Below are 24,776 nucleotides of genomic sequence, written 5' to 3'. Positions count from 1 at the left end.
CTTATAATCAAAGGTTTCACCCAAGTTAATTCATTTGGCATTGCTATCTTGCTTTTGCATCACTTTGTCTCAAAGGCTCTAGATTTTGCTTATTTATCGCCATTTAAAATAGCTTGCTTTTCTTATTACTCTATGTTTGTCACCAGTTTCTGAAGCATTCATAAATCATTTTATTGATTTACTAATCTTTATGAGAAGTTATGTTTTCATTCTTAATCCATAATTTGATAGCCTCTTCCACTCAATGTTAAGTCCCGATCGATATAAGTGATTGCATGTCATTCTTCTATTCCTTGCCCATATGGAAATTACCTCTTCCCACATCACTGACTTGTGTATTTCTTACAGCTATAAATATGTTAAAAATGGCTAAAATTTTTGGCCTTCTCTGTGAAGGACAATTGAATTTGATGTTGGGAATATGCATGCATTCATATTTATACAGAATGACATTAAGTTACTCCATGCCAAACTGTAATGATGATCGAGATGCTATACCTAATATTTTTGTATGCTCACGTATTTCACAGAAGATGAGCTTTTGGAAGTAATTTTGTTTTGCCTACCAAGGTGTACTTTTTGCTAGAGGGGCAATATTGATGTAATATGAATGCAGTAGTAGTAGTATTTAGGGGAGGCAACTGACAGCTGAGGTCATTTGCATCATTAGGGATGGACAGGAAAGGATGAAGGGTGGAGAGAAACCCGGCGTCGGCATTAGCCTACTCTTAACGAAAGGCGCCAAGGGGTCCACAGCTTAACGTCCCATCCGATGGATGGCGTAGTCACTCAAAGTACCCTCCACAAAGCACCTCAAGTAGGGTTCAAGATACCTCTGAAAATATTCAAAACCGCCGGAAATTGAACCCAGGCCCTCTGGGTGGGAAGCCTGTACGATAGCCACTGCACCATCTCGATCCCCAATATGAATGCAGCTTGATCATTCTTTCATTCCATTCCACAGAGCATTTAAATCGCTATAAATACCTCCAAATAGAGTTCAATGTCTGTTTCATGAGAGACAGCTACAATTAGAGCATTCAACATATTCGACACACTATGAATGAGGTAACTGATTGAATCTTTGATGACGTCCATAAGCCACTAAACAAGTTACCTAGGACAATTTGAAATATGGACATGCTAAAACAATATAATGGTCAAATGCTCAAACCTTTAATCCATATAAGAATACTTTGATTCATATGTAGAAACTATTTTTACCTGAATGCAATACATTCATAAATAATGTACACGTGAAAGTGTCTTTTATCTGTGAATTTGCTACTCAAACTTGATCATCTCTCTTGCAGATTGCATATGTGATTTAATGTCAAATTAAAGAATTATTATTATAGTTAGTATTCCCAAGTGAGCGGTTACTTTTCACTTTTTCCTCCTACCTTATACTGAATAAAGGCTGATTTTAAATGAAAAAGAGATTTCAAGCTTAACCCTCTTAGTGCGGCGGGCCGATATATCGGCTTTCGTATCCCTGGCGAAAAGTGCGGCGGGCCGATATATTGGCTCTTGCGTAGGCTATTGTTTAAATCGCTGTAACTTATGGTTTTTTCTTTAATAATTTATGGTTTTTGTGCTATCGATAGGTTGAATTCCATAGAATTACGTAACTAATTTTTTAATTTTTTATTAGCAATTTTAAATACTTTTCAAAAAGTATAATTCTTACTATAATTTTTCGTTCAGTTTTGTACATGTCGGGAAGCTCAGCCTAATTGTTTGCTCGTTTTTTTTTCTGAGTGGTCTTCCACTATGAAAAGCCACTGAAAGGCTACTAATCTGTTTTCATCTGTAATCTCTTGAATGTGTTGTGGTGTCCTGGTGTTGATATATAGCTGCTTATTCAGACTTTGTTGAGACAATGGAAATGAGAACACTGCTTTGTAATCATTTTGGTTTCTCTTGCTGTCCATCCTATCTAATCAATTGCGCCCTGTGTAATGGATTACATTGTCAGCAGTTCTCTGTGAGTTAGAACTTGGTTTTTTTCTGCCTTTAGATTGTAAGCACATTGCCGCAGACTCAAGGAAAGGGGAAAATTCACAATTTGACTCAGTGAGATCAGCCTTTTCAACAAAATCGAACTATGCAGAGGCTGACAAAAAAATTTGCAATTCACTGGTTTTTCTTTATTTATTTATAATATTTTCTGCATGTCTTTTTGATTCTTTATTATATTTAAATATCGTAGTTTAATTGAAAAATGTTTTTACAAAAATATTAGTTTTGTGTCTAAAAATCAAAATAAAATTGCTAAAAAAATATTCTTCAAATTTATGATACTGTAGTAATTAAATTTATTTTTCAGATGATGTAAATGTATTACATCATTATTAACTACAATATTATATTTTAAAATAAAAAAACTGCACATGGATATCTAAACAAATAACTTCATAATGTTTTTTTTTCTAAGGTGATACATTTTCTTAAATTACCCTTCGCACTTCTCACTAGTACCCCTGAAATCCCCGCCGCACTAAGAGGGTTAAGTGAACAGTGCAATATTATGATTTACAGTTATCATTACTATGCAATTTTATTTTGGCCACTAATACAATTCACCAAGAAAATAATATCTTACCTGTAAGTCCCAGTATCCTCACGGAAAAGATAATTCATATTTCACTTCCAATATGGTTAACACTCTAACACCAAAAAATAATCAATTTCTGGCCAAATTTTTCAGTCAGGTTTTAACATTTCTCACTGACAACTGATGAATCAAAAAGCAATAGGTATTGTGTTACCTTAACATGTGATAAGGCAGCAATTTCTCTAGGTATATCACATAAGATGTTAATGCTCTGCTGAACTTCTGAATTGATGGCACAGTCTCCAAGGTTACGATGATGTCATTCTCGAGGCCTTCCTGGAATTCTCGATATCCCTGCTCCAGAGCTCGCAAGTATCGAGCATTATCTTTCAGGTGCACTGAAAACTACAAATTTATTTGAAACTATTTAGTTTATAATCACCATACTAGGTTGAGCCTACATCCCTAATGAAAGCATAGCAATAATTTAGACTGTGCGCATGAAAGCTAATTAGATTGTTTCCAAAACTCTTTGTACAACACTCGTACCATCAGCATTAGATACAAACATCAACACAAACACTTGATAAAGTTTATTAAAATCGAGTCCATTCAATTTCATTTCGTTAACATTACATACCAAGTGAAAGGTGTATGACAGTATATTAACACTGTCAATATTTTTCATATTGATCAGATGTTGCACAAATGGACCACTGTGAAGCTTAACAGCCATACAGATTGGTCAATTAGCACCCCTTAAATTAAGGCCATTTTTTTCAAACATGACCTCATGTACAGATCTGTACAATGAAAATTCTTGTTCCAACCTCTTACTTTATGGGTGTGAATCACATTTCAAAATGCCTGAAATGATGGCACTAAATTATAGTTAGGAGTTTCAAGACACAGTGATTAAAATGCATCGAGTTTTATCTTGACTAAATAATTGAATGGAAATTTGCAAAAATTCAAGTCCAGCACAAATGGGCAGCAATCATGGAAAATTCACCATGTCATAGATCATAAGGCAGGGCAAAGTACTATCTGAAACGTTGTTGATTATGTCGATAGGAGTGCTTCCTCTGGATGAAAAAGGAAAAAATATTTATTATTTATGGCAATGACTTTGACAAAATTCAACAGTGGCTGGTAAAAGACCATATCTACCATCATTCCACAAGCCAGCGCAAATAAGGGATAAGTATTTTTAAGAAAAGGAAGTGAGATTCAACACTGCCAAGATGAGAGGATTGAAGACAAAATGATATGCAAAAGGTTATAGTTTCATTCTAACTTATTTGAATGACACTAACATATAAGCTGACTGTTTTCCTTCTTGTTATTAATTCACAGATTTGAAAAGTATACATATACTGTGTGCTTTGACTGGTTTTTCCAATGCTTTCTATTTATCATTTTTATTGATACCAGAGAACTGTAGGGTGACAATTTTTTTGTCTGTACAAAGTAATTGACATAATGAAGTCTGCAGGATGATAGAAAAAATGTCTGAACACAAAATTAAACAGGGGGTTGGTTTTTATTTAGAATATAGGTGGGCCCCTTGCATCAAGGTTTGTGATTGTGTCTTTGAAAATCTTTTCCAGCAATCAAAGCAGTCCTGTGGTACATAGTTCTACAATTTATTCAGAGCTCACTCTTCAGTCCAATCAGATTTTCAAAGCTAGTGCCACTAAGACTCCTAAATACATCTTTTTTGGCAGCCACCTTCATTTTGATGTTTGAACAAAGGGCCATATCTACATTCAAGACTCTTGAGATCTCAACATTTAAGAGGACCAGCCAATCTACGTACCCATTTGAATTTTTGCCACAAATTTATTTCTTTATTTCTTTGCCTGCTACATACACAGTTAAAAATGGTAAATTATAAGCTTAAGGAAAGGGAGTCTGATGGCTCTTCAACAAAGGCTTTACTGCATTGCCTAGAAAAATTTGACTGTTATAATGACCCACATCATCCTAAAACTTATATGGGACCATATGAACAAGAATATCTTCAACGGTATAATAACTGAATGCAGATTTTGGGTCAAAATGAACAGAGGTCTGTTGAAATTCAGAAGTCAAACGTTTCATTATACAACTTTTTTAGATATTACATCATAATCTTCTTGTTTTTTTCTTTGCTGGTACAAGAGATGAAGTCTGGCAACAAGCATAAAACTGAAATATTTTTCAATGCCAGTAAACTAAGCATTGTCCATTTCATTTGGTATTAAAATTTCTTTGAAAATATTTTCAATGAGTTTTTGGAAGTACATGTTAAATGAGTTTGTAATTTTCCACAGACTTTATTTTATGGTACAACACGCTTCACCAACTTGAGGCATCATCATGTACAAGTGGCACAAACAGCTGTTGAATGTTGAATATACACGCATACCCTTTGGACAGAGAAGAAAGGGGGGAAGTTGAAGGTGGGAGGTCAGGTTTTTCGGGACTTCAAAGTTCATTATCGTGGTTTTTTCAGTTGAGGGAAGGAGAGGTGGTGGCATCTTGGTTATAACTTATCTTTAGGCAAACATGTTGTACCGTAAAATAAAGTCTGTAGAAAATTACAAACTCCTTAAATATAGGCATCAAACAATTCCACAAAGTGAAGCTTGAAAGTGTAAAGTATGATAGTTTAAGGAAGGTTCAACATTTTTCATTGCAAGGAATTTATTATAAATATATTTACTAAAATATTATATATATATATATATATATATATATATATATATATATATATATATATATATATATATAATTCACTATAAAATATTATTGAAAAATGCGTTGAGAATCTACTTGCAAATAGAAACAAACACACATTTTTTTAGAATCACACATTCTTATTTCTCTGATAAAGAAATTCCTTCTTCTCTCAGAAATAAGTTTTCAAATTCGCACAATTATACTCTATAAGGACCATTCATGTATTACACAAAGAGGGCTGAGAACAATTTTTAACACCTCTTCCCTGATGTAAGACAATGTAAAATTTCCTGACATACTGTTGCACTAATTTCAGAGTCCTAGGATAGTATTGGACATGTAAAATTTTCACACTTCAATAGCTAATATCTCAACTGCAACATTTATTTCCATCTGTGCTTCTTAAAAGAACTTTTAGAGGGTATGCTCCTTAGTTCCATGACCCATCGACCTGCTCCTGCTTCCATTACTAGCATTCAGAACTTTAGCTTTAATTATAATATTGTAAATACAATTATTTAACAATGTATTACCTTGAAACTGCCATAACAGCATTAAATAATTGATAAGTAATACTCTATGGAGTTTCATGTACAATAACCAATTTCAATGGACTTAAGATTCAAGCAGGAAAAGAATGATATACATTTTCATACTTTCTGATCATTTTGAAGCAGTGTGTGCAACAGTGCATCATGGATAGTTTGCAATTTTATTGTTTGCACCTTTTTGAAACATATCAACTTCAGCAATAACAATTTAAGCATTTAGTTCACCCACTCACACGTATAGTAAGGCTGCAGTGAGCAGCAATTCTGCATTAGAACATCATAAACCAATCCAACATTTTAGAAGATTTTTTTTCATAAGAACTGAAATTCTGTTACTTGATATACTTTTTTAGACCGCATACTACTTTTGAAACTCGATTCAATGAAATATTGCAACTTTGTTAATTCCACTTAAAGTTTTAATCTTACAACCCGGGTTTCAATACATAGTATCATCTTCAGGCACATTTTCAAACTTTAGGTTCAAATACTACACGCATTTTGGCCAAGGGGCAAAGGTATGGGGGCAAAATGAGGCATTTAGGGATAAGACAGGAGTAGAGGGGGGGTGCTCAGAGGAAAAGGTTTTGCACATCATATAAAATTGGAAGAACATTTTAGTATCCTTAGGATACTGATAGGTAAGGGGCATCGGAATAATGGAAAGACAGCAACTGGAAAAATGCAACGGTACGTACCATGTATTAGGTTTTACAAGCGGGGACATGATGAGAGAAATGAAGGGGTTAGTTGACCTGTGGTGACAATACGTTAAGGTAGTCATACTTTCATAAATAAATCACACCTCCCTGATTAGTAAAATTCATTTATACCATTTCAAACTTCTAAGAATGCAAATAGGCCTACATAATAGAATCAATACAAAAGACATCAGCAGTATGTAAGCCAGAACTATCATAATACCTATGTGAAAAATAAGTGCTATAAGATAAAAAATAAAATACCTTGGCATTGAGAGGACTTGGGCAATCTGAAGTAGCTGCAACACGTTGCTCTGTGTACGTGTGAAAGTCAGACAAACCTGTCGCCAAGTCTCGGACGTGGCTACCAACTTGTGCCACCAGATGGAGGCACCATGCTTGCCGTCGCCTGTCCAGTTGTGGGATGTTAAGCTCATTCAGTTCATTTATACCTAAATGGCAAACAAAAATGCACTTCAGAGTAAAATGATATAAATTACAAGATTAATGCAATAAGGAAAGAGCAGGTTAGTACCCATTGGCAGACTAAATATGAGGATCACTATGAAAGTGAGCAAATTACTTATAATTTAACCTTATGATGCCCATAAGACAACACTATAAATACACTGGTTTAGCGAGTAAGTAGCGAGCTGTAATTCACTTTTACATAATATTTCACTCCGGTCTGATGTGCTAATTTCTCTGCTCTGAAAGTCAGAAAATATTGCACTGGTAGAAATATTACAGCAGTTTATAAACATTGATGCCTGACACCTCACTGGTCTCACAATGCTGGCACAACTGAGCCTTGGCAAAACCCAAAATATATTGAGGTTAGTACCAGATATGGGAGTTACCCAGTTAGGTAGGCCTTAAACTATGTTGTTGGTAGTGTTCCAATACACTGATGTAAGAGGCCCCACATGCATGTCAATCATGGGCCAATAGATAAAAAAAATTAGCTAATGCAACTGAGTTTGCACTACCATTTCTTTCTTGACATTACTTATAAATTACCATAGAATTCATTTTTGCAGAAAATTGGCTATATATGTATCTTATTTACATTAGTAAATTTCACATTTAGATTTTCACACAGTAAATGGGTCTCTGTAATGAAATATTTTACCATCAATTTGCAATGCTGTCCTTGCTTTTAATCACAAATATAAACTGGAATTAACAGAGTAAAATATCAGCCAAATCTGATTTTCAAGAAGTACATTGGAAAGTGAACAAGAATGAAAAATTTCCTAATTTTGACTCACAAAAATGCCATTGCACTTTTATTATATACTGAAATTAATTTTATTATTTTGCAATGCAAAATGCACCACACAATTAACTCATTCAGCACTGGAAAAATAATATTTCAAACAAATATATCATTACCCTGATAGGCAATGGGATGATGAAAACTGTGACAAGGGGGAGAATATTGGGGTAGCGAAAAAGGGGGAGGAGTAGGATATGAATATTGGATGGAATGAAGAATGTGGAATTGAAGAGGGACTTACTCTATAGGATTTCAGTATGTGTGTTTTGGCTAGGAGGGGGAAGAAAGGTATGTTGTACTTTTGTTTATGCAGTTTCCATCTAAAACCTACCTTAATCAGTAGAATATATAAAACAATATCATTACCACACACTAATGAAAAAGTGTAAGGAATGATAAAAAATACATTTTGAAAAGGCAATGATATCCTACATAATGTAAAAAACAGCAGCCATCAACCCAAACATTGATCCTCCTCAGACTAAACCTGATGTCATGTGTAAATCACATAGACTGGGGAGGCTAGTTTATACTTAGCAATTTAACTGGGTTTAATATCCCACCTGGACAAAGAGATAAATCTATAGTGATCTCGACAAAGCACCCATATAAGATATCAGAAAATGAGTCACAGATTGGTTTGCATTCACATGGATCCAAGCTCAAATTAAGTGACAACTGCACAATTCCCTATTGCACAACAGTTGATATGTAGAAATGTTGTGCTGTGTATGGCTATCTATATGTATCCAATAATGTTAGCCTGGCTAACACTCAGTAGCCTACTGGGCGTGTGAACCAAGTTCATAAAGGATAATACGAGAGGTGGTGATTATTTGGAGGGGAAAATGTACAAACAACAAGTTTGAGGGGGAAAGAGTACGAAAGGGTGAGGAGGGCTAAGTAGGGACCTCAGTTTCCTCCACCTAATTAGACCAACCTGTATGTGTTGCTTATATGCCTGTACTATTGTTTTATGCAGCCCGGATACATGATACATATTATGCAACAGGCAAAATTCATGCTCCATCCATTCTTGTGAATATCAAATCCACCACAGGTATTTTTGCTTTAAATGAAATTTTTGTTTTATAAAGATTTTGTATTCAAGTTAACAAAAACATAAAAAAACTTCACTTTTTTGGGAAAAGAATTCAGGTTGCCCCCCCATTTTGGATGCTCCATCTCAAAGAATCAATTACTGGAGTTACTCTCACCTCCAAATTCACTGTATCTATAATCCAAACATTCAGCCACATCCTCAAGCTTATTCACCACAGATTCTCTTTGTATTTAGCCTGCCTCTGACTTCCGGACTTTCACATGGACATTCATTCATAAATTACAAGATACTGCGGGAGATGATGCAAGAGCAACTTTTTATGGATTCATCTGCTACATGTCACTAATTTCACAAATTTTTACATCATTTGTTTTGAACATAATGCTCATACAAAAGGAAAATGCTAATTTTACAAGCAACTATATCTAGTCAATCATATACACAAGACACGAAAACTATACATTAATCTGACTATTTATAATAATAATTAGTTATGCATCAGTTCAGTTCTTCAGTTATTAGTTCCACCTTTTCAACTGGTTACAGTTCTTGAGATTAGAAATGAAACCAAAATAAGAAACTTCAATTTTCAAAATGATATTTATGCCTTCAAGTTACCCAGTACTCACACAGTAAAGCCTCACATAATATCACAATACCTACGGCAGAGTATCCAAGAACCTGTAAACATTTTTATCACTAAGGTATTATTAACTTTATTAAGCATAACTGTCCTTGTGGTCAATAGTCATTCAAAGCGTTACCCCGAGTTATGTGAAACACTTACGTTTATCAACAAAAGGAATATGATTTGAAATTATGTCATTAGCAGCTCCTAATTTCTGCATCAGCCCATCCTCCGTTTCTTTTAGCCTCTGCTCCAGGGCATACACTTGAGAACAAGTTTTTTGGACTTCTTTCTCTTTGGCACTCAATCTAGTTTCTAGCTTTTCCTTATCAGATTGTAAACTCTCAATCACAGCCTAAAAGAAGGAGAAAGGTTATTGAAGCACAAGGATACCAAAGTGAACTACCAAAAACTTCAATTGGGAAAAACATTTTGAAGGGCTTGCATATCACACATTTAAGCAGTTAGGAAATTTTCCCCCTATACCCACAGTTTACCATGGTCACACCTGAAGCTGTTTTTTAAAGGGATACGACATTCTAAGAATTACCTGCAATACTTATATGGGCCATAAAATCTGTTTGGGGAGCCTGGTTGCATTAAAATATTCATCTCTGCGATTACAAGTGAAAGGTATATCGGGCTGGTTGAATTAATTTAAACTATGTGCCATCATACTAGTAAAGTTATGATCTCTGTCATATTTTCCATTTCCTCAATATAAGAAGTTTGTTTTGCATATTTTTAAATGTTTTTATGACGATGATAACATTTTTAGTACATGAATAATAGCGTATGCATTTGGTGTCTTAATACTGCATTATTTAGCATTCTAATAATATGAACACAATGAACAGCCAACACAAATTGAATAAACATTTAAAACATTTCAGTTAAAAATGTTCTCAGCTGCATAGGTAATTAAATGTACAGGAGCAGCCGCTCACTTCAATTAATCAAATAATATCTTGCCTTGTAACTTTCCTCTGCATCATTGTTACACTTTTTGAATTTCTGAACTTCATGCTGTAGTTTTTCCAGCTGTTCCGTCATTTCTGAAACCTGAAGTTGATAGGTAACATCTTTCTCATGCATCTGTAAATTTTGAGAATAAAATATTGAGAAATACAGTTAAGGCAAATAGCTTGATTAATAATCAGAAATAAAATTCTGAGTTTAGTTTATACATTTTTAAAACAAATCAAAGAAGAGTACTCATTGAGTAAAAATTAATTCTACTACATGTAGTAGTAATTTAAATTTATTAACAGAAAATTTGATTTCCTAAGATTTTCTTTTAACTTTTATTTCATAGTTTTTTATGTCCCTCTCAACAGTTTGTCAGCCATAATAGTGCACATGGGAAGTGATCAAGGATGAGAAGAATAAATTTAATGTGTCAAATGATAAAAAAATCTACAGAGCTCTTTATATTCATTCATACATAACTTTCAAAAAGCATCAATAGAGAAAAATAACATTTAAAAAATGCAATTTACCATGGAAAGAAGCTCAGCATTTTCAGCTATTTTCTTTTGAAATTCTTCATCTATCACGTTGTTGGTGTATTCTGAAGTCTGCAACGGTGTTCCGGCACTTTTCCCTTTAGTTTTCTTAGATTTAGCCTATAATGAGAATGAAAAAGCATACGTAGCCTTCACTTAATTATATATTTGTGCCAATGCATATTGATATAACTTTCCCCTCTGCTTCTCAAATTAACCAATTTTATCAATATTTTTCATAAACTATTATTACTTTTAGATAGCCTGCCATTTAAGGCAGGTTTTGGATGATCATACTGAGCAATGCTATATATCTCAGCATTACAGACAGAATATGGCACCTCATACTACAGTGAACCCTTCTTCAATTCTGTAAACCTTCCACCTCCCTTCATTCCATCCAACATGCATACCTATCTTTTTTCTCCAACTACCTTTCTTGCCTGATGTTTCCCACCGCTATTACAATATTCAATATCCCATTACCAATCAAAATTCTCTGCATTCATTTTTCCTGCCTCCTTTGGATTTCTCCCAGCAATCCCCTCTTCCCCCACCATGCCTAGCACTTCCTCATTTGTTTTCCTTTCCCTCCATTTCACCTTTACCAGCCTTCTCTACATCCACACTTCACAAACTTCCAATCTATGCCTAGCATCTTACTTTAACAACCATATCTCAGCAACGTACAAAATCAGGGTCAATCTCAAAGTTTTCAATAGTATTTTCTTAAAATCCTTAACCAATGTCCCTATCATCAATTCCCTCCTTCTTAAGGTTTCTTTGCAATTCTCAATAAAATTCTTCAACTTATGCCCAGACTAACTTCCCTATCTTGGTCCCAAAAACTTTACAGATAAGTAAAATGTTCCATCTGCTCTAGCTTTTGTTCTCCTATTTTACCAATCAACTTAGCATTCCTCTTTCTTGAAAACCTTATAACTTTTATTTGTTTTGCTTCCATTGATTTTCATCCCATTCATATCACACTGATTTTCACATCATGCTTTAGCCCAGGGTGTCTTTCTTCAATGTTTTTCTAGACCCTTAACTACCTCCATGACGATTTTATCTGTCCCCATGGTCTTATTTGATTTAAATACACTTAATGCCATTTCCATCTCACCATCAAGTACACCTGGTCCTAAGTTATTCAGTCTCATCTAAGTCATATTCTCTTTCTATGAGTGTGTCCAAGCTCGCTGGCCCAATGGCATTTGGGTTCTCTATACATTCCTTCCATCTCTTTTGAACATTTCCTGTCCAAGTAATAATTTTTATAACTTATCTTTGGATTCACCAGTTTTTCCTTCTGACATCCTGACAGTGGAATCACCTCCCAGGGCAACCAATCCATTTCACTGTTACTAAATAAATTATCCATATTCTGCCACTGCTCCTTCCACCACACTTCTTTTGCCCTGTTAGTTACCCACTCACTCATTCCACTCTTTGCACTTCTTTTGCCTTATTCTGAGTAGACCTTTCTTTCCATTTCCTTCTTCTAACTATTTCCTAATCATCTTGCCCATGATCTCATCCTCAAACCATACATTTTTCAATTGCCTCGTGTTGCTCCTCTTTTTATCTTGATCCATGTTCTACATTCCATTTCCTCATCTGTCTTCCCAGTTTCATACTTTTTAATCTGATGTTACACTTTATTAGCAGTAAATCATGATCTGAATCCGCACCCCATCTCAGGGCACTTAAATTGTTTTTGCTGTTCTTAATTCTAGGCCTAACTAAAATGTAGTCTGATGGCTCTCTGAACTCCAGGGCATTCTCTATGAATACGTATGTCTATGGTGGTGTTTTAGGCCAAGCATTCATTATAATTTAACCATGTCTCCTGTTGCTTTCTCCCCATGGACATTCCTTGTTTATAAACCATAGTCCTCCAACTGACTCCCATTTCTTCCTTCACCCACCACCATACTCCAATCCCCCATCACTTTCAAATATTTTCCCACAGGAAAACCCACAATTATTTCCTCTAGTTGATTGTATACACTATTTCTTTCTCCATATGATTAACTTCCCGGCATTAAGTCCTAAAGAATCACTATGTTCATTGGTTCAGTAGTACTTGTAATTAGGATAGACGACCAACAGCTAAGGTCATTTGCATGGTTAAGGAAAGGAGGGAGTGATTTGGTCGAGGGTATTATGTATTTACATGTATGTATGATCAAGGAATGAGGAAGGGTGGAAAAACCCAGCATCAGAATTTGCCTACTCTTAACGATATGTCCTAAAGGGTCCACAGTTTAACATTCCATCCGGCGGACAGCACACTCCATTTAGTACCTTAAATAGGGATCTTCAGACCGCTGAAAAATCATGCCACCACAGGGATTGGAACCCAGGGCCTTGGGGTAGGAATTCAGCACATTAGCCACTGCACCATTTTGCTCCTCCTCAATGGTTCAACTTTTCCTTTCACTAATATGATTCAATCACTCACCTGTCCTATGTTTACCAAGCTTCTTCTTAAAATATTTCTAATACTACTGCCATCCATCTCTACCCCTTCACCATATATTACTCTCTAACTATCACTCCAATAATCTGTGATATCCTTCAATCTTACCTCACACAGCCATAAAGTACCTATATTTTCTCTCTCCGTCTCATGCTTTATATTTTTTAATTTTCCAGTCCTCGAAATCGTCCTGATATTCCCATTCTAACTGGCTAGTTCATCTTTTTGTCTATTTTGTTGCTGCTATTGTCAATTTTGTTTCATAAGGATTTCGCGTGATGATGATTGTGGAAACTTTGCCTCTCCTGCTGTTGGACATGATCCGATGGGCCAAGTCCCATTGTTGTTAGAATCCATTCTCATATTTATATCCATCATAAAGTAGAGGGTTAAATAACTGAGGTAGTTTGCAGTTGCCTTCTTCAATAGTTTTTTTAATGTAAATTTATGACTGAAAAAGCTGCATACTGGGGTCAGATGCCTCTGTAGTTCCTTCTCACAGAGGAACAGACTCTACCCTTTGACCTATCTTGTAAGAGTGACCCTAACAGGAGCAATTGCCTTTATACTTGCCCGCACAGTGCTAAAAGTCATCCAAATGCACAAGAACTTCCACCATATCATGTTTTCAGCCCATGGAGATGGTTTGCAAGTATATGAGTGAAAAATTAATATTTTTAATTTTCAGAAACAACAGACATTGTTAGAAATTTGATGCCCCCACATAAGTGATTAAATCATAATTCATCAAATTTTTTAAACTGGTATTCAAATACGAATAATCTTTATTCATCAAAGAGCAGCACTTGCCACAATAGATGTCATCAAAAGATAAACAAATAAATACATTCATTACCGTGGTGAAGAGATACCCATGTATTATAATTTCACTCTTGAGAAGTCCAGTTCAAAACATTCACTTGAAAATACAAGGGGTTTGAAATCAATCAATCCTTAATTACATTTTTGAACCTATTATAGCTAATCAGTCCTTCAGTATGGGGAAGTTTGCTATAGAAGTTAAAGTTATAAATTTTAAGTCAAGGTTATTCTACAGGTTGAAGACTTTGGACAATCTGAATTGGGTAATGTCTAACATATTTCTGGAACTTGCATTATGGCTGTGTATATAGCATCTTAATGCAAAGTTATTTACATTATATTTTACATGAAGTGGTATATGTACATGAAATAGATCGTCATCTGGTCGTCTGGCAAATATTGAATGACATTGATCATGATACACAGAGCTGGTTGTAATCCTGCAATGAAATTTGCCATACAACTTGCAGTGATTGTAGTTTATTTACAGTTCACAACTGAAGGAATACACTAAAGGCAATGGCACTGTGATCAGAGATCAATAGATTAAGAGCATTGATAGAATATTCCTGGACAATGTAACTAGTAATAATATTATCTAAGCATGCAGAGTTTCTGGTTGGTTGTGAGTTGGCACAATAGAGATTTAAGGTCCTGAGTAAAATATCAAGTTGAGTACTGTACCTTGAATCACAGGCCATATCAACGTTTAAGTCAGTCCCTATGGCAATATTAGCAATATACTTTTGAAGAAAGATTAAGGCCTCCTCCAGTTGATTACAAAAGATACCCAAATCGCCTTTATGTAAGCGATAAATGGAGACAACAATTAAGTTATAACACTTGAAGAAAACAGCCACAATTTCAACGCTCCAATCATTAACTATTCTGTGAAGAGTCTATTTCACTGGATGTGTCATGCTTTCAACTTAACTCATTTATTTATTTCAAATTTACCCAAATACAGCCGTTTGGCCTTTAAATCAGACTTATTAACAATGATATAACAATATAAACAATTGCAAACACACAAGTCCTACATGGAGAGATACCCACCTCGGTGGGAATCGAACCCACAATCTCTAGGTTTTACATTATCCCATCGCTGATGGGGTCAGCAGGGTTACGTAAATTAAATCTAAAATTTACCTGATATTCTGCCATTTCATCCTGTAATATTGTAACCCTTTTAGTTAACTGTTGATTGCGAAAATTAAGACTGTCCATTTCTTGGTCTGCTTTGCGCAAGCTTTGATCCCTTTCTTTTAGTACATCCTGAAAAAAGTCAAGTATATCAATTAAATTAGGTCCATTTAAAAAATCTTGTATTTCACTTGTAGTGGGTTAGGGTGACACTTATTGTCCAGAATTGAAATACTGTTTAAGTTTGAGTTTCAAAAACAGACTTTTTGAGAAAACACTTTCAGTTCAAAACCTCTGTGGTCATCCCAAGTAGCATCCGAGGGGCATAAGTGCAAGTGGGCCCAAAATTATCATTTTAAATCCATAAACACATAATTTCTTGTAGTTCACATTTTGTAGCTACTTGGGAGCAAACTTTCAACAATCATGCATACCTTCACTTCTTAATGGTGGAAAACAGTATCGGAGACTTAGGTCTGTTTCCCCCCGGAAAGAAGGCAGATAAATCACCTGTAGAATTTGTATCTCAAAAGCCCAACTCTGTGATTGATAAACTACTTTCTAGGAGCCCCAAATGGGAGATTCAATCATGCCAATCCAGAAAGCTCATTGTAGAGTTTTCCCTTAAGAAGAATTAGCATACTGTGGCAGTAGTTTGTTAATGTCTTTCTAGAATAGTGAGTCTCGGGATAGATTTTTCTCGGGTGATTTTTTTCCACATTTCCACACGAGTATTTAGATGATAACCAGTAACACACATTTCAGTACATGGATTTTTAGGTTCCCAAAGTATTTAGTTTTGATCACAGAGTCCCTATCTTGTCTGTCACAAGACTAAAATCAATGCGAAGTGTTTTGGTACCTTCAGCTTGTTCGTCGGTTTACAAATGATGGCTATGAAATTTCCATTTCTCATGAACATTAATCGTTGAAGAAATGACTTTTATTGGGAGAATTCAACTTGAGAAAATGTTTCCTCTTTCCTCTGAGAGATAAAGTTAGAGACTTGGGCCGCTGGCGACAGGTGGCTCAAGGCCCAGGGCCAAGCATAGCCAGATGGGCCCTCAGACATGGTAGGAACGGGGTATAACATACTCGCAAGGAGGCTTCACAACGTTAATTTGTATTAGTCAGTATCGCTTTCCTTGTATTTGGTTATATTACTTGGTTTGGTACTTGTCTGTATTACCTTGTATGAGAGAGTATTAAAATTTGTTGTCTCCGGCATAACTTAATGGAATTTGCATATCACATTGAAATAAAATGAAATTATTGACCTTGTAATTCCACACACCACAATTCAACGTTGAAACCTGGGTCATGTTTTTAAATCAAGTGTGTGGAATTACAAAGTCAATAATTGCATTTCAATATGAGATAGTATTATTTTGGATAGATACATCAAATCATTGTCTGATGAATCCTTTGAGGGCATGACTTTCTCAGGCTGACTTCTCTCTGCATGTCTGTAGGAGTTCACAACAGTCTCTACGCATTGCACTAGCTGAAACCATCACAATTACTATGCGGTTTGCAATGACCTTCAATTCCTAAAAAGAACTGGAGAAGTATGAAAATGTCACTCCTAAATTTGTTTAAACTACAAAACAATGGCTACTTTACCAACTTTGGTATTTGAGCGAGGAGTGGGAATTTGTAAGTTGATCAATGCTTGCTGAAAAACTTTTGAAAATTTGAAAAAGAAAATATTACTGAATGGATACATTATAGATAAGGGATGTAAGAACTAGCGAAAGAAAAGATTTTTTAGTTACTAGAGGACCGAAACATCCTCCTTGGGAGTGTTTGTAACTATTAATGCTATATTTTTTCCACAGGTGAGGACTTACTAGTCCTTACTTGTGGAAACTAGTTAAATTATTTGATCATCCAGTGTGTATAAGGGGAGAGAAAGATGATTATGGATTAATAACAGAAATTGTTATCTCCCAATGGTCAATAATCATACTTTGTATAATATCAGCCAAAGTGTGACAAAAAAAGGAGGAACATTCTTAGCCTCTGAAGGATTCTGCATTATCGGGTTTCACCACGTAATTGTTTGATGCTGACAACAGTTTCGCCAAAGTTGCATTCGACCTGAGGACGCCGAATGCAACTTCGGCAAAACTGATGTCAGCATCAAACAACGATGCGGTGAAACCCGATAATGCAGAATCCTTCAAACCACTGCCACGAAAACTTACACAGCCATATATTCTTAGCCTCTCCTTGCAATTGTGCACTGTCATAGAAAATCTTAGGATGGCAACAAAAAATAACATTGGTGAATAAATATGACATATCAAAACACTAAAAATTGTTGAACCCTACATATAATTTTACACAATGTAAATGCACACTGCAATTTTGCCTCAATTTAATAAAGAATGCTTTCCACAAAATGTACGTGACCTTTTATTATCTATTACTTTAAGGGTCCATCATCACTGAAACTGTTTGAGCAGGATGGTGTACGATAACACTTTTTCCAGCAAGCACCATAGAATGAGACTGTCCCAGCGACCAACAGGTATGTACAAGTTGAAAAGGGAGTACATAGTGCTCAAAGACTCTCCCACACCATAATTTAGTTTATCTATACTACATAATACCATCTAATATGAGGCTATACAACCAAGTAATATCATCTAATAAAATGAAAGTGATACTAACTCATTCAAAGTAACACTGAGGTACCATGTCTTGTGTGGTGGGGCATGTCCTAGCGGCACACTGCATGTACGGGCCTTGCACAACCCATCGCCAGGTGCCATTTCACCCTAAGATACACCCAAGTGGTTGATATTTTTGCTTCAGAGGAATTTGAAAATGAGAGAACTACTAGGAATGACATTTTCTTGGGTTTAAAATCATAATTTGAGGCCTACTCGCAGTTGTGCCCCTGGGATATGGCTTAGGGATGGCCACACAGGTATTGGATTGAAGCATATCATTTTCTCACCAAATCAGCAATGTTTTAAAATGCAAATTTAAAAAGCATTTCCAATTTTGAAAAACAAGCACCACCATACAGAGGGGTAAAGATAACACAGAACATAGGGTATCATTATCATATTACAAAATCAATTGTCACATCTCTTAATAGTAGCCAATTTCATGATTCATTCTCTCAGGCCGTCATGAAAATGTTTCTGCATTGGTGTCCACCAGTTAAAATATTGCTTAAGATATACACGCACACAGAAATAATATGTATGAAATCAGAATAATAAGCCAGTGATAAAGTAATGGCTGTTGTTTGAGATGAGTGAGTCAAGGGTACTGCTCAGCAACTGACCTTCAATTCAGCATTTTTGGACTGCTCCTCTATCACAGCTTTCTTAAGAACAGCAGCCTGAGCTCGTATCTAAGTGAAGAAAACGTAAAATTATAAAAAAACTTTTTATCCTGTTATATGAAGTTATCATGAACAATGCATGGCCTAAACCTTCATAGCAATTTCTATGCATTGCTTCCTTTTTTAGATTTAAAATTTAATTAATTGTGAATGCACAATCATCAGCATTTCTCATTTGCGAAAGATGATTATCTAGAGTAAATGAGACCTACAATAAACACTAGAACTATGAAATTTCACAGTGAAATAAAAGCTTTCTGAACAATGCTCTGTATTTAAATCACTAGATGTGGAATGGCCAAAGTTAACATCGTTTTAATACAAATTGATTAGCTTCAGGCATGATGTGGTGGAAATCGAGCATTCAGAATAACTGATCTTACCACTTTTCCACTTGATACTATCAAGTGGAAGTTTGCTACGATCAGTTATTCATCATTAAAATAGATGCTAAATACTGTACTTATGTAGCTATATGGTAGAAATGGTGTTATGACTGGTGTTGTTAAGATAATTATCAGGCATGAGACATGCTTCCTACTCAAATTCACATCCTACTTGTGCTTTATGAAAATTCTGCCTCCATTCGTAAGACGGTCACAACCAGGAATCAAGGACTCAGGTAGGGCCTGATGCCAGTTTGTATATTTGAGACTGCTAGTCTTATGTTCTTGAACAGTTTGGGGTGCTTATTTAGTTACTTTTCAAGTAGGTTGCTCAATGAAAATAATGCCTTGGAGCCATAGACCACTACCATAATACCATAGACCACTGCCATAGACTACTATATTAAAGAATAATGAGAATCCATTCCATGAAAAAACAAAGCAAATTTTTCCTGCAAATGACAAACTAATTGAACTAGAGGGCAATTTTGCGTGCCATGGCAAAAATTATTTTGAAATGTGGCAAGATGGTAGTAGTAGTAGTTTTGAGGGGAGGCGACCGACAGCTGAGGTCATTTGCGCCATAGGGGATGGATAGGAAAGGATGAAGGGTGGAGAGAAACCCGGCGTCGGCATTAGCCTACTCTTTACGAAAGGCGCCAAGGGGTCCGCAGTTTAACGTCCCATCCGACGGACGGCGTACTCACTCAAAGTGCCCTCCACAAAGCACCTCAAGGAGGGATCGAGATACCTCTGAAAAATATTCAACACCGCCGGGATTTGAACCCGGGCCCTCTGGGTGGGAAGCCAGTGCGCTAGCCCCCGCACCATCTCGATCCCCTGTGGCAAGATGGATAAAGAGATTGGAAACTGTATAAATCCTGATAGAATAGTTGTTGCTGGTAAGCGGGGTACCTATATCAGAACTTAAATGCTTGTCTAAGGCAACAAAAAAATGGCATGGCTAAAGCAAAGAAGTGTATGAATATGTACTACATTATTATATGGGAGTGAACTTGGTTAAGCCAGGATCAGTATAAATTCTAACTTAATGCAGAGGATAACCCTTTAATTTTCAACATTTTACTTTTAATACATTTCAACTGGTTTTAATGTTCCTCTATCATTGTAAAGGGGTCTACAAACATAGGGATGTGAATATCGTATTCATACATCATATCGTACACACAAATCGTATTGCATTCAACATCCACCACAGCTCTCCATCCGTATATCTCTTGATTATGACGCTGAAGGATTAAAATAATAACTGAAGGAAATTTCGATTACAATTACACCTACAGAAACCTGCAATATAGAAAATTCAAGAATAATATATTCCCATTCATTGGGGCAATGATAATGTACATATAATTATAAAGCCACGAAAAAAGTATGCTTAATACGCGAACTACAAATTTTCTTGGAGTTGCTATTGTAGATTCGTTATTACAAATATAGAACACCTGGTGCCATTCAGATATGATTAACTCATAAAATTACTGTTAGAAACGGAATTCACACCGTAAATGCTCATGATCTGGATCCTGTTACTTGAATTTATTTTTTGGGTGAACATTACTATTAGTACTATCAATCACAGTTATTATTTACAAAATATCCACTATCAAGATGCAGAAAAGCACCAATATCCATAATAAATAATGACTTCGATAAATGAAGGCATCTTTAGAAGCACCAAATTCACTGATTGGGTTAAAAGGATTTCAACAAGCTTTTCAAGCCCATATTGACTCCAGCTGGGTACTTCTAAATACTCACAATCCACATTTGCTGACTTTTTCAGCATTCAGATGCTTATTAATACGCGAGCCGTTGACATTAAGCACTCACTACTTTGCTGTAAATACACTCCATAATTAAAACGATAATCCAAATACCTCACCAAACACTTGTAATTACATGTACAAGGCAGTTATCAATTTCGATGTGCATCCAATGCTCATAATTTGTCAGATTAAAGACCGATTTTAAAGGAAAAACTGTTCATTTCAAGTGAAATTCCTTTCCTTCAGTAACCAAATCTAATTTCATTAACCCTGAAAAACTCACCTTAGAATATTCTGCTGCGAGCTTTTGGTACTTTGTTTGTAAATCCACGGGTACCCCTTCCATTTCGTGATAAAGTAATACGACCAGCAAAACCTAAAGTATTATTTCAAAGCCATATCTATGCATTAGAAGTCTGAAAGTTATAAGAAACAAAACCACTTCTGTCAAAGGAATGGCATTTTCACGGAAGATAAGAAAAAAATTAAAAGTGGCTATGAAAAACGGAATGAGGAAATAATTAAAAAACTTGATAGGGTTGTGTGAACGCAATTCTCCCTACACCATTTGTTACTCATACTTCTACTTCACATAAGATTCCCTTAACCATAATTTCATTTTACTCGCGGTCTTAAGCTCATTTATTTTTTTGAACGCCCCCTCGGCAGGAAGGCCATCTACCGCTAGTTAGCGACGTGCGGAATTTGAATGCAAAATTTGTGTGCAAAGCGCACATTGAGACTAATAATGAGCGCATGGGTAAGTTTCGTAACTGGAATCGCAAGGAAAAGTTTTTACGAAGCAACGAGTCAGAGAGTTGAAAATCTTCGAATGGTGGCCTAATTTTCATCACCAGTCTGAAGCAGGTGTCCGAGTTAAACTATTAAATTATAACAATTGCGCCGAGTTTAAACTGTCCAATTAACCCCTCCAATTGTACCATCTCGATAATGTCTCACTTATGAACGCCATTACAGATTTAGGGTAACTAGCACTCGTCATTTACTTATTTCCTAGAACTCTCATTTGTCCCTTAAACCTCAGGAAACCGGAGAAAGCACCATAAAACTTAATTCTCAAGTGCAACTGTGTAGTGCACTGGAACCTTATAGCGCGAATACCTTATTTTGTATTTGAATTCTAATTTCATATTGGAAGATTGCTATAATTAGCTTTATTTAATAATGTCCATTATTAAAAAATAATAATTTTGGCAGTCAATTCTGTTTCACACCAATTCACATTTATGAAAGAAATTCCAAACGGAAACTGCCAATTCAATGCAATTTCGAGGGTGCTTTGAATAAACATGCATTTACACACAATAAAATCAAATATCTTTTCAACGAAAAAATATATTATTACAAGAATTGACGAAGAGTTGGTAACAAATTCCCAATATTTGTAATTCTAGAATAAAATCAAAATTTTCAAGAATATGTATTGTCCAACCTGCTAAGGGAGGAATTTTCCACACATAAAGAGCATTTAGCACGATTTATTAACACCAAATCTGCTATGGCAGTTATTGAATTCAAGTAATGGACACAATCTTTTACTATTTGATTGAATGATCATGCATAACTAGGAGAAGGGTTGTGTTTCTTCTCCCCAATAATTGTGCTATTCATTCGAAAGAAATGTATTTTACTAGAGAATACTGTAGAGATAATTTTTTAAATGTTAGGAAATGTATTAGACAATTCATTGTTCAGGTATACATGCCACCAAGCAATTATAGGGAGGAAGAAGTCAATGTGTATACAATCAGTTAAGAGGACTTAGATTATGGGTGTTCCTGGGGGAAAATATTTGATAATTATGTGGGATTGAAATAAAACGAGAGAAAGAAGAAAGATAGGGGATTACGTTTAAAAACAAGAAATGACCGCAGGGAGAAAGCAATAAAGTTATGCAGGAGATAGTGAACATTTGGAACATCATGATGAAAATTTGGTTTAGACACCAAAAAAGGCATAAATGTACATGGAAAATGTATGGAAAAGTCGGGAAGATATAAGTTAGACTATATTACAGCTAGACACAAATATAGGAACAGCATGATTAATTTGCAGATTCCTAGGAGTAGATGCAGACTCAAACCATAGTAATAATTTAGTGTAGTGTTTGATTGAAAAAGATGAAACTGGAAAGACACCTTAGAACATGGAATTTGGAAGCATTAACAGGAAGGACGAAGGAGTATCAGCAGTCATTAGAGAAAATTATTAGCTAGGACAGAGAGCTGGATGCGATAGAGGAAAAATGGGAATATATCAAAAAGTGCTATAAATTTTTGAATTTAAGAAGGTTGAACAATCTTAAGGTTCCTTGAGTGCCAAAGCCTTTTAAATGATTAAACACACCAGTGGATCAAAGGACATCCATTCATTAAGGAGACACCAAAGGCCCTCAGGACTTGAGGACCCAATAGCAACAATCAACTTAATAGTGTATATTTTTACCATCACTGGCGTTGAACAGCATGAATTTTCATGAAACTTTAAACTGCTTTTGGCAAACTTCCCTTAAAACATGGCCCACTTGAAGGAAGGGAACCATTATGAAACCTTGATCCCCAAACACCTAAAACATAATTTTGTCAAATCAGACCTCTAGTAAATTCTCCTACTTTCTTCAATTCTAGATGAATATATTTATATTGGGATTTTTTTTGAGTTTTGCACTTTCATGTTCTCTTAACCATGACCTGCTTTAAGTCAAACCTTTGATCTGTGAAAAAATAAAGATTATTATTGCGCACTTTTGGATATCCTCGAATAGCAGTCTGGAAACATGAATAATTGTCTAAATAGTCATTTTTATGAACCATATAACATCATAGACATTTCAATTAAGAAATTTCACTTTTTAACTCAACATTTTTATGAAAATATTTTCAGAAGCATAATTTTGCATACATAATAATATATATAAAAAATATATATTTCTATCCTTCTCTTCCTTGAGAAAGGTGGCTCGGACCATCAAAATTCGAAACCTTGTTTCTTTTCTTTTTTTGTATGTTTCTGTGTTTTCGTCTTTGTCCACTAGTGCTAACTTCATATACATTATATATATATATATATATATATATATATATATATATATATATATATATATATATATATATATATAAAATATAGCATGTAAAAACAGGATAAGCCGACTGATACTTAGCAGACTATAAAGCAAGGGGAACTAAACCATCTCAATATTTGGGGTGTGATACTTGGAGGATAGACAGGTGCAAACAGTAATTTGGAGAGACATTATGTGAGGCCAGCTCCCTTTCCTCCATTAAATTAAGCAAGCAATTTCCCATTTGATTGATTGGCTACAATTTGCATTTATCTTGACAGACAGAATTATAATCTTGGACTTTCTCAAAACTATAATCAGTCAATGAGAATAACACCTAATGTACAAGTACCCCCCCAATCTTAACCACTCTCATGCACTTATTTCCTCTGCTGCATGACATCATCAGCCAGATTAACATGAACAGAATCACACCCGCAATCTTTGCCCACAAAACCTGCTAATGAGAGCACCTATTTTTCTTCTTCAACTCTAGAAAAAATACATACAAATTCATCACAATAAATTGAGTAAACAGAAAATAAATAAATATGGCCAATTTATTTTCAATTAACCAATTTATTTGTTTCAAACGTGAAAAAATGACAAATAGGTTGAAAATTAAGTCAACAGCTTCCTTTGAAACTGAAAGAATGGAGTCAACACTAGTGGCATTTATGAATAAATAATCCATATTGG

The 24,776-nt window shown here is 35.2% G+C and overlaps 1 protein-coding gene across 1 annotated transcript in view; it reads right to left on the bottom strand.

Moving 5' to 3' along the window:
• The window catches only part of LOC139698628 (protein phosphatase 1 regulatory subunit 21), a 46,165-nt gene extending 24,546 nt beyond the window's left edge, over window positions 1–21,619 (bottom strand). The window contains exons 1-8 of the mRNA XM_071597479.1: window positions 21,279–21,619; window positions 18,760–18,828; window positions 15,465–15,590; window positions 11,003–11,128; window positions 10,476–10,598; window positions 9,663–9,858; window positions 6,798–6,985; window positions 2,772–2,962 (exon numbers count right to left, since the gene is read on the bottom strand). Of these exons, the coding sequence (XP_071453580.1) occupies window positions 2,772–2,962; window positions 6,798–6,985; window positions 9,663–9,858; window positions 10,476–10,598; window positions 11,003–11,128; window positions 15,465–15,590; window positions 18,760–18,828; window positions 21,279–21,341 (1,082 nt within the window). The 5' untranslated portion in view covers window positions 21,342–21,619. The remainder of the gene's footprint in view (window positions 1–2,771; window positions 2,963–6,797; window positions 6,986–9,662; window positions 9,859–10,475; window positions 10,599–11,002; window positions 11,129–15,464; window positions 15,591–18,759; window positions 18,829–21,278) is intronic.
• Between the last annotated feature and the right edge of the window lie 3,157 nt (window positions 21,620–24,776).

Source organism: Hetaerina americana, unplaced genomic scaffold (assembly GCF_022747635.1).
Source record: "Hetaerina americana unplaced genomic scaffold, ioHetAmer1.1.p SCAF_9, whole genome shotgun sequence".
Lineage (NCBI taxonomy): Eukaryota > Metazoa > Arthropoda > Insecta > Odonata > Calopterygidae > Hetaerina > Hetaerina americana.
This window is presented reverse-complemented; position numbering and strand designations above follow the sequence as displayed.